Source organism: Osmerus eperlanus, unplaced genomic scaffold, assembly GCF_963692335.1.
Source record: "Osmerus eperlanus unplaced genomic scaffold, fOsmEpe2.1 SCAFFOLD_333, whole genome shotgun sequence".
Taxonomy (NCBI): Eukaryota; Metazoa; Chordata; class Actinopteri; order Osmeriformes; family Osmeridae; genus Osmerus; species Osmerus eperlanus.
In genome coordinates, this window is record NW_026911702.1 from 9,095 (window position 1) to 20,112 (window position 11,018).

At 43.1% G+C, this 11,018-nt stretch overlaps 1 protein-coding gene across 1 annotated transcript; it reads left to right on the forward strand.

Annotated features, from left to right (window-relative positions):
* Positions 1-5,952: 5,952 nt before the first annotated feature.
* Positions 5,953-11,018, forward strand: LOC134016474 (pyruvate dehydrogenase (acetyl-transferring) kinase isozyme 2, mitochondrial-like). Its single transcript, XM_062455840.1, has 11 exons — positions 5,953-6,250; positions 6,641-6,782; positions 7,324-7,395; positions 7,519-7,703; positions 7,817-7,906; positions 8,075-8,152; positions 8,505-8,581; positions 8,669-8,767; positions 9,384-9,494; positions 9,619-9,732; positions 9,881-11,018. The coding sequence occupies exons 1-11, from the start codon at positions 6,076-6,078 to the stop codon at positions 10,022-10,024; spliced, it is 1,287 nt and encodes a 428-aa protein (XP_062311824.1). The 5' UTR covers positions 5,953-6,075; the 3' UTR covers positions 10,025-11,018.

Below are 11,018 nucleotides of genomic sequence, written 5' to 3' on the forward strand. Positions count from 1 at the left end.
CATCTCATCATTTGATGTTTCAGGACTTCCTACACAAACCACAGCACTGCACTTTCTTAGAGTTGCTGGAGCCTGACCCTCCTTGCTTTAGATGGATCAAAAGAAATGCTTATATACCGCTTTAGATGCTTGGAGACTTCATGGTTGAAGTAAAAATGGAAGGAAATGTTCAAGGCATGAGTAAAGGAATCCTGAGATGTGTCCAAACCTCTGTATGGGTTTACCGGACAGTGTTGAAGAGTACCTCGGAAGGAAGGGGAAAAGAGCACTGCGCCATTGTTCTCTCCCTCTTCTTCTCTTTTTTCTCTGTGCTTTCTTTCTCTCTGTTCTCTATCTCTTTTTCTATCTGTCTCCCACATCCTCTCTCTCTCTTTCTCTCCCTCTCTCTCTCTTTCTCTCCCTCTCTCTCTCTCTCTCTCTCTCTCTCTCTCTCTCTCTTTCTCTCTCTCTCTTTCTCTCCCTCTCTCTCTCTTTCTCTCCCTCTCTCTCTCTTTCTCTCCCTCTCTCTCTCTCTCTCTCTCTCTCTCTCTCTCTCTCTCTTGCTCTCCCCCTACCCATACACCTCTATGACCCCTAAAAGCTGCCCATGAATATTACAGCAGGTTGTCTCTCCTCCCTCCCTCCCCTTCATCAGCTAAATGTGTCCATCCTGTAAGTGGCTTACGTAATAATGTAAGTGATGTGCACATTAATGTTGAATGGCAGGACACCCGTGAATGCGAACGAGTTGGATAGTTCCCGGAACAACACACACTCTTACATGCTACGGTTAGACATGGACCGTGTGAACGTTGTCTCTCGGTGCTTCCGGAGTGTCAGGGGGTCTAATAACTTAGGCAAGTCCCAGGTGATGACACCATTGGAGATAAATGGATTGCCCCGGTGTGCCAGTAGGGCTTCCAGGTACAGTACACTGCACAGACTAATAAGACTCCACATCACCCAGCTTCTCCAGGACATGCAAGGGTGAGTCATGCAAAGTAATGTACGGATTTGGGCTCTGCCAATTTCAGGGAATCTGGGGTTGATTCGGTTGAAAAGGCTTTGGACGCATCGTTTTCAGACCAATTGAATTCGAAAACGAAACCCAGTGAAGAACAAGTCATGCTTCAACTGGGCTCATGCAACGCTTTATGCTTTCCCCCAGCAAGCCATCATTCATCGAGAACTACTCCCTCTGTTCGGCATTCAGAGGTGCCAAAGTGCTCTCACTCTATAATCCATTTGCGTCAGCCTCCTTGTTGTTCCTGGAGACCAGCGTCTCCGAGTCTAAAACCACTCAGAAGGTCAGCTCCTACAACTTTTTTGCAACAGGGTCTTGGTTCATCGACAGGTGCAGTCAGCAGCTTGATTGGTTTCCCTCTGCTTGTGAATCCCAAGGAATATTTAACTTGATAGATTTGCGTCCTCTGGTACCCAGGGAGCATTGCAGACAAAGCAGCACATCCATTTCTTATAAGACGTCAACGGTAAACAACACATTTCAGTGGATCGGGGCTTCCGTGTACGGTACAATATGCTTCCCTTGGAGTATATCTCACAACATACCAACTGACAAATACATTTTCGCCACACGAAATGGGGACCTTTATGGAATTCCACAGCGCTACATTCAACGCTCATTGCACTGCCTTCATCATCACTGAGTAAACAGAAGCCTTTACATAAGACAGCAGAGTTCCTCCCCAGAGGCTCCTGCTCTCCAATTTAAGGGTGAGAAAACCAAAACCAGAGTGGTTAGTGAGGGGAAAAACACACTGAGCCCCTGAGAGACTGTCTGTACAGTGGTTACGTGATTGGTGATTAGCAGGTAGGCTAATGCACTGTTTTAGGTCCTTAATTTAGCTCCTGCAAACAGGCCCTGGGTGTCCCTATGCTGCGGCACACAGCAGATGAAAAGCAGAGTAATCAAGTCAGGCCTTGGCGTGAAGACCTGAGATAAGAGAGAGGCCTGTAGGGAAAAGGCAGGGACGAGAGGGGTGAGGGAGGTGGTGTGTGTGTTTGTGTGTGTATGTGTGTGTGTGTCTTTCTTTACGCGCATTACGAGACCATTCTGAATACCTCCACAGTGATAAAGGCTATATGATTGTCCTCAGCATTGTCAATCGAATGCATTTTGAATTTATCGTTGGACTGACTCACAATTCCAGAGAAGAACACCTCAGGATAACAAATCTGAAAGCGTAAGACACATTAAGCAAAGTTTGTCAGCTGGAAGAATGTTTTCTATTCTCTATCTTAGAGGTCTGGGGCACATATTTTGTTGTTCCACCACCCAGAGTGGGTTCCATCGTTCAGGAAAGAAATCATTAAAAATATTTTCAGTATTTAAGATTCCTCAAATATTTGATTGAGGTTGTATAGCGTAAAAAAGAAAAGATTTCATTAAGTATTTACTTTTCAAATGCATCTTTTGAAAAAAGATTTTTACAAACGCACAGTCACTCCTCTGTTACACACATGACTATAGACCAAACCACAACAGTGGCACAATCGTGGTTTCCAACCAAATCCGACATTGAGCGGCCTGATTTCAGAAGTTAAAAGGCATGGTATTCTAGCACCGTGGCGCTGTCCACTTTCGATTTGAAAGCCTCTGACTTTCCAGACTATGCATTAGCAAACCCACTGCTGCCTACACTTACATCCACTTGACAATAGTTCACTGGACAATAATAGTCGTTTATCCTCTCAGAACGCCCTCTGGCTCCCCTTAAGTTCTCATTCTTATAATCCTTTGATTGGATTTACATTATATTATCAAGGTAGCTATGTTCTCGGTGCCTGACAACATCAAGACCATAACTGGACGGATGATAAACCTCGTCTGAGAACTTGGGATATTGTGTGACACCTTCAATAAACTCTTTCTAATCCAGCCTCATAAACTTGCTGACATGTCATTGATTAAATTGCAGGTGCTGTGTCAGCCGTTCAGTTCAATGCCGCTAATGTTTTCTCAGAAAGTCCGTCCCCTGAACGCCTTCATCTAGGCTAGTTGTGAACTTATCCTAAAACAGAGGAGCAAAAGTCGATCCTTCAATGACATTGACACTCCCCAAATGCTTCAGCCTAACGGGATGTTTAAATTAACTGAACGTGACATGTTTTTTCCTGTAACAGTACAGTTTGCCTCATGGTCAATTGGTCCACGACAAATAACAGTAAACAGAGACTCAGCCTGCAGACAATTTAATCAAATGTGTAGTGATCGTTGATCGATCGTATCTTTTAAATGAGTAACACTCACTTACGTGGCGTGGCACTGAAGTTGAACGATTTTCTCTTGCCAAGACGACAACTACATCGAGCTGGTTGGTGCTGATGTTGTCAAAGCTCACGCGCTGCCTTAAAGGAGATGCACCAGCTTTGTTCAAGAACAGCGCTAATTTGTTCTCAAAAGCTGACATACATTGTCGCATGTAACCCAGTACCATATACTTCTTTAAATATACGTAAATAAACGCCTGAAGATAATTTTGCTTATAATGTGGCCATTTGTATTGCAATATAAAAAACATGGATGTGTAGGCTAGAGAAAGCGCTGCCTCACCATCACGCACAACCTTGTCTGTCTTGCCTGCTCAACTCACGTTATAGCCTTTCCATTGTGTCTAACCTTACCGCACCATTCGAAGCTGATAACAACTCGCAATTCTCTCAAAAATAAACCATACTTACAAGTCCCTTTGGATCGATCCATAGATGCCATTGCTCGGGAGGGGGCAGTGCACCCCTAAAGCATTCGAATACGTTGAGTCCGATGACCAGTAGGCTACTGATCGTAACTCCTGTCTTCCTCCACGGTGTAACAGTCCTGTCGAGCACTGTGACCGAAGACCTCAGAATGGTACTCGATTTGCTGTGGATTGTTGTCGCGGGAATAGGAGTGGACCTTGCGTGCAGTACCGTCACTGACACATCAGCATCCTCAGACCGTGTTAATAATTTGCAACGTTATGTAAGGCCTTATGAACTATCGTTTTAAGTAATTTTTATTTTGACCAGGTATACTTCGGTTTCATGTAGACCATGCGGAATATATAAAATAAAGTGGACTTTCTGTGACTTTAAAGTAGACTAGGCTACACATCATGGCTAAATTAAAACAGAAAACCCTACCATGAGCTTAAGGGAATGATTATAGGCTACTGTGAGGAATACGTTTTGTATAGTCTTCTGAAGTGTGTTCATTTGTTGATCATGAAAACCAAAATTTCAATTCACCTGACTAGTTAGGACAGCCAGTGCTATCTGAATGCCCACTGTAGGCTATAATAGCCAAGGCACGCCAATGGGAACACCATCTCAGGCAGGCTAGTGGGTGAGGAGGAGGGAGAACTAGGTTGAGGACAGAAAATGACAACGATAAGGATATGATTCCACCTGTAGTCTTATAACCCATGATGTTAGCCTGATTCCTGATTTTAAATGATCAATCAAATGTCAAGTGCTTCAAAACCTTATTTCATTTTATTTCTTTATCTTAAAAATGTCAATCTTTAATCTTTTGATGTTCTAATTCTCTAAGCCACAGCCCTGGAGCAGGCATGGTCCCTGGCATGTCTCCACCACCAAGCTGCTCTTTGAAGCCAGGAGCGGAAATAATTCACACACCTTTTGATCTTATCCAGTCCAGGGCTTGTCCAGTTCAAGGAGATTAGAATGTGTGTGTGTGGGTGTGTGTGTGTGTGTGTGTGTGTGTGTGGGGGGGGGGGGGGGGTAACAGCTAGAAAGGGAGAGAGTGATGTGTTTTGGTGAGTGGAAATCCTCCCTGAGCCACACCACCATAATTACAAAGTCAATCCCTGATTACATTATTAAAATGTTTCCATAAGGACCAGTTCCACTTAGATGTTGAATTTGCAGTGCCATGGCAGTATTTCATTAATGATACAACCCAGTACTCCCATTCAAATACAGTGGCAGCTCAATTAGACCCATGAGACAATACGTGATACTTTAGTTTTGAGAGCAGCTCACCCTGCCCTATAGGGATGTTTCCACAGGCATGGTCATCTAGTTCCCTGATTGAGTCACCGAGGCTCAGTGAGAAGGCTTCCCATTCACCCACAACTCAATTATGGCCCTGCTTGTTTACAACAGAAGAATGTGTAGTAGAAGGCTTGATTGCTGGCAGGAGGGAATGGAAAAGTACTGGTTCAGATACTGCGATCGGTGGTGTAATGATAATCTGTGATTATCATTAAGTAGTTCATGACCCAGTGACAGGTGTAAAAGTAAAGGCACAGTCATATACCATCCCACAGTTATTATTGTTATTATTTTTTCAAAATGATATAATATATGAAAAAAAGGTTTGCATCATTGATGAGTACTTGATGAGGACTCTATTGTACACTTTATATTGTACTCTGCTCTGCTTTACTCTGTTGTAGCTTTTCTGTTCTCCCCACTCCTCCTCTCTCCTATCACTTCACGTGTGGGAGAAAAAAACGGTTGAAAAAATGTTTTCTAATTAAAGGTTTCGAAAAATAAATTCCAAGGAATTACACTTGGACGGATAATCTCTAGCATGTAGCAGAAAGTGTTATCTCCGATTTGCATGAAACAAAAATGTATTGGCCAATTAAGTATCAATAGAGGAAACACTCAACAGCCATGTTCCGTATATAATCCTATGGAAAGCAAAATAAACATTTTATATTGTAAGGCAGGCTTTGCCTTTGATTTATAATTTAGTTGTGAAGAGACTATAGTTTGATATTGGTTATCTTTGGTCTATTCTAAGTTTAAATCATGTTGAACGTTTTATGTTTGGTGTTGCTTCTTAGTGATGACAAGGGGAACCTGAGATACTTTTTCATGACTCTTTCCAAACAACCACCATGAATCAACCGCTATGTTCCACAGAGCCACTCCTTTTCAATTCCTATTGGATGATGCTGGCAAAAAAATCGAATACTATTGGCTACCATATTGTGTGTTGATATGCAATGAGTAGTTGCTGAAGCTTTACTGTAGCATCAGTAGACGTTGATAATAGAATCTTTCTAATTCAGTATTTTTATAGCCTAGCTAACGAGGTTGTACCCTCGGCAACAATATTTTCGTATGTTTAAAAGAGGACTTGTGTACGGCGTTCAAAACGCTGCACTACAAACGTTAACAATGAAGTTCGTGAGATTTATTATGAAGAATGCAGCTTTGACAAATATGCCTAAACATGTCGAATATTATGCAAAATTTTCGCCTTCACCGCTCTCTATGAAACAGTTTATCGATTTTGGTGAGTAACCCTCTAGTAGAACGACAGTATGCAATGTCATCGCATATTTACGTCAAAAACGACAACAAAGGATAAGAATGATAGGCTAAAGTGCGATTTTGTTCAATTAACTTCACTTTACATAGAAAGGGCTTGGTGTGCATTGCAGCAATTCCTACAATAGAATCCCCATACGTTTTGTCTGTCCCTAGTGCAGGTCTATATTGCGTCAGCTTCAATGGTACAGTCACGTTCCTTTCAAATGATCCAATGTCGGGGATTGTAAAAAAAAAAGCCACTACTCCAAGTAGCCTACTGCCATCATGCAATGTTAACCACATTTTTGTTCATTTCATTTAAGTAAGGGGTCTATTTAAGAACATTGATTTCCCCTCCCACTCCTGTTTACAGGTTCAACAAACGCATGTGAAAAGACATCTTTTGTTTTTTTAAGACAAGAACTTCCCGTTAGACTGTCAAACATAATGAAAGAGATCAACCTGCTCCCGAACAGGCTGCTCACAACTCCTTCTGTACAAATGGTGCAGACATGGTAAGGAGTGTTGTAAGCTTTTTCAATGGGGCACCGTCTTTACCCCAAACTCTTGTGCCAGGCACACCGCCGTTCTAAATATGAACTTTACCCCAGTTTCTCCGCCAACCCGTGTGCGCATGCGTTACAGAAAAACACTTTTCTCATACTTTTCAAGTTTTCAAGTATTGTGATCTGAATGTTCATAAATGAACAGTACAATGAAATACTTTTTTGCAAGTAGGTTCTCAGCAATAATAAAATACAATGTCCAGAATTCTTGAATGATAAACGATAGTAGTAGCCTAAATAGTAAAGGAAAATAACAACAGCAAATGTATTAAGGTTAGGCCATTAAACAATATGATTACCAGGGGTAGAAACCTTTCTTGTGTCTGATAAAGCGGGCCTCAATTCTCCTATAATGTCTCCTTGATGGATTGCATTGACTATTGCATGGGGCAGATGGTACTTCTGGAATAAATTCAGTTTTTGAAATAGAAACACATTTCCACATTCAATTATCTATGAATAGCAGTGTAAAAATGTGTGTCTGTTTTAGGTACATTCAGAGCTTGATGGACATCTTGGAGTTCCTTGACAAGAACCCTGATGACCAGAGTATCTTGGGAGAGTGCGTATGCTGTCACCTTGTCACAAGACCTGCCACTCGTTCCCACAGGCCCGGTGTACTCCCAAATCAGTTCAGTCTGTCAGAAGAAACTCACCCGTCTAACAATTCTGCTTTCACTCTCAGGTTTGTTGACACCTTGGTGAAAATCAGGAACAGGCACAATGATGTGGTGCCCACCATGGCACAGGGCATCGTAGAGTACAAGGAGACCTTCTCCCAGGACTCTGTCACCAACCAGAACATCCAGTACTTTCTGGATCGCTTCTACATGAGTCGCATATCCATACGAATGCTCATCAACCAGCACAGTGAGCAGTGGCAAAGGCATTATCTCGCCTTCTGAGGTACCATACACAGTTTATATGTCAGTTATTTTTTCTCAGAAGTAATTCGGTGTGTTCTTCCAATTGCACCTTTACAGCCTTAGTCTTTGATGGAGCAACAAACCCTCTTCACCCCAACACCATTGGAAGCATTGACCCACACTGTGAAGTCACCAAGGTTGTGAAAGGTAACTACAGGTCTTTATTCATGTTGCCTTCTGAGGATACTTGATATAGATAAGTCCTCGCTGTTGATGCGTGGAGAGAAATGATGGGGTAAATATTGTTTTGATTGCCTTCAAACCTGGCAACCCTTCAAGACTCCTAATATAGAATGTCCTCGTCTGTCCTCTCAGATGCTTACCAAAGTGCCAAGATGCTGTGTGACAAGTACTATCTCAGCTCACCAGAGCTGATGCTGCAGGAGCTGAACAGTAAGCCCAAACCAAGAATATTTCATCTCCTACTAACAGACACCAGGATTGTCTCATACGAACACAGATTCCAAAGTTAATGGTCATTCTTTTTTCATCTGTGAGACTTTGATGACATTGAGCACCACACTTGTGCCATATGTTCCTGAGGGCAGTCTAATGATGTCACTCAGGCAGAAGAAGTGGGTTAGTGGGGAGGGCTGACTGGTCTCAGACAGTATTGACACCCCCCCCCTGGTCAGACAAGGCCGAAAATAGAGCTCCACTGGATCCGCTGGCAGCTTTGACGGGCACAAATTGCCTTTGAATTTAAGGATTATGGATTTCATATATTTTCTCTCCTTTTCCATAGGTAACAACAGGAAGCAGCCCATAGATATAGTCTATGTGCCCTCCCATCTCTACCACATGCTGTTTGAGCTCTTCAAGGTGTGGTCACATTTTTAAGTGTGGTATTATACTGTATACCGAAGTTGGATCCTGGTAGCTGTCATTGAATATTGTTTTATGCTGTAGAATGCAATGAGAGCCACTATTGAGCACCATGAAACAAGCAACAGTCTTCCACCAATTCAAGTAATTGTGGCCATTGGAGGAGAGGACATGTCAATCAAGGTAAAGTAGCTGTAAACCGCTTCATTTTCATTACATAAGTAACAATATTATATCACTGATTTACAAATACTAATGAATAGGTTTACAAAAACAAATGTTTTACCAAACATCCAACCACAACTTGGATAGAATGCATCTTTGGATTTTTCGTTGCCCATCAAGTTCTCAAGGTGTTACATCTGTACGCAAGAGGTTGACTCTTGTTAATTCACTGTTTAATGTTCAACTGAACCACTTAGCTCAGATAAGAGTATCAGAGAATTGAACAAGCACAGAGCCTCACATTTCGAGCTTACAAGTCTAGTCTGGTTGTAACCTTATCTCCAGAACTGCTTGATCTGTGTTGTGAGCTCCACTCCTGCCTCCTGGTGACATAACACAATACGAAGGGTACTGAGTGGTCTTGTCCTGTTCCCATGACGATATGCTAAAACAGAATCCTTGGCTGTTTCATGTCCTTGAATCACTCCCAAGTGGCACAGGAGACCCCCACCTGCCTGTCTGTTTGTGCCTGAGCTCCTTGTCCTAGTTCCCGACGACATTCTCACGCCATTTCTGCCTCCCTTCCCCCCACCCCTCTCTCTCCTACTCCTCCACTCTTGCTGTTGTTGTGTAGGTGAGTGACAGGGGTGGTGGAGTCCCCTTCAGGAGGACTGAGACCCTGTTCAGCTACATGTACTCCACGGCCCCCACGCCTCAAATAGGAGAGGACACACCAACACCGTTTGTGAGTTCATCTCTTCGCTCTGTCATTGCTCTCCCAGCCTGCCCCATCACATCATAACATCTCCAACTGATGAGCATCGGTGGACGCAGTCATCTGGGTGAATCTCCTGCTCTCTCATCTCCAGGCTGGTTTTGGCTATGGCCTGCCCATCTCGCGCCTCTATGCCAAGTACTTCCAGGGAGACCTGCAGCTCTACTCCATGCAGGGCCATGGCTCGGACGCTGTCATCCACTTGAAGGTGAGGCACGTGAAGTGGACATCTAGGGTTGGTGAGAAACGTGTCGCCGTAGGCTCCTCTCACGACGGCTCCATATGTCATTCCCTCCACATCCCTCCTCTTTTCTCTTTGAAGATTTCTCACAATTAAAACGTGTTTCCTTTCGTAGGCGTTGTCAAGGGACTCTGTGGAGAGGCTCCCCGTGTACAACAAGACAGCTCTGAGGAACTACAAAGTGAGCCAGGAAGCAGATGACTGGTGTATGCCCAGCAAAGAGCCCCTGGATCTGGCCAGCTACAGGGTGGCCAAGTGAGCCGAGCGCCCGGGCGTGGTGCAGACCGTGACGTCAGCATGCCGGCTAGCCTGCCTGCCTGCCTGCTGGCCCTCAAATCCCCCTGCCAGTGCAGACAGTTTACCTAACCCCTGCTTACATTTAGGTAGAAGTTAGAGTTGAGAAGCGGAAAATGCTAGAAAAGGTTGTCCAAGGCTGAACTCTCAGAGACACTTTCTATAAAGTCATAGTAGCAGATGCTCAGACAGTTAGGGAGGTGAAGGCAGTCCTCAGATGCACCAGTACTGTGTACTGCTAAATAATTTACGTCTCTTCACAGGCATTAGATCTCATCCTACTTGAATTGCTGACTGCCAGAAAACGCCACCTGAGCCTTAAGTAGTCTGAGAAATAAGGCGACAGTATAGGTCAGTGTCTAGCAGGATACCATTCTTTACAAGTGCCATTTCATTGGATCTGTTGATCCTAATTTTTGTGTTGATGCCCACATGAGTAGTTTTGAATATTTCAGAAGAGTTTATTTTGAAGTTAACCCGCTAGCTACTGATTAACTTTAAAAGTGTGTGTTTCCTTCTATGCTCTTAGTGAGTAGCATTGAGCTAATGTGTTCCTGTTTCCATTGGTTTGTAATAAGATGTGTTTACGATGCAGAAAATGCTGTATATTATTGTTCCTCTCACCAAGCTCAAACTGCATGGCTGCAGTTTTAAACGCACCAAATAACTTGAGATTCTAATTTAGAGGGTTATTGCCTTTGGCATAGAAAAGACAGTGTTTCCACAAATCCCAGAAGGCAAGGCATGTTTTGCTTGATGTAGCTTCTCCTGTGAACCCTAGGATGAGGCAGTGAAAGTCCTTCTGGACTGATTTTGTCATTTTCAGTCATCATTTATTTTGTATTATTTTAAAATAATGTTTTATGTAATAGTTTTATACTGTACATATCACCTACATTTCTACATCCAAATGATTACAGTAAATATGTATTATTGAGAAAATATATATATTGTTGTGA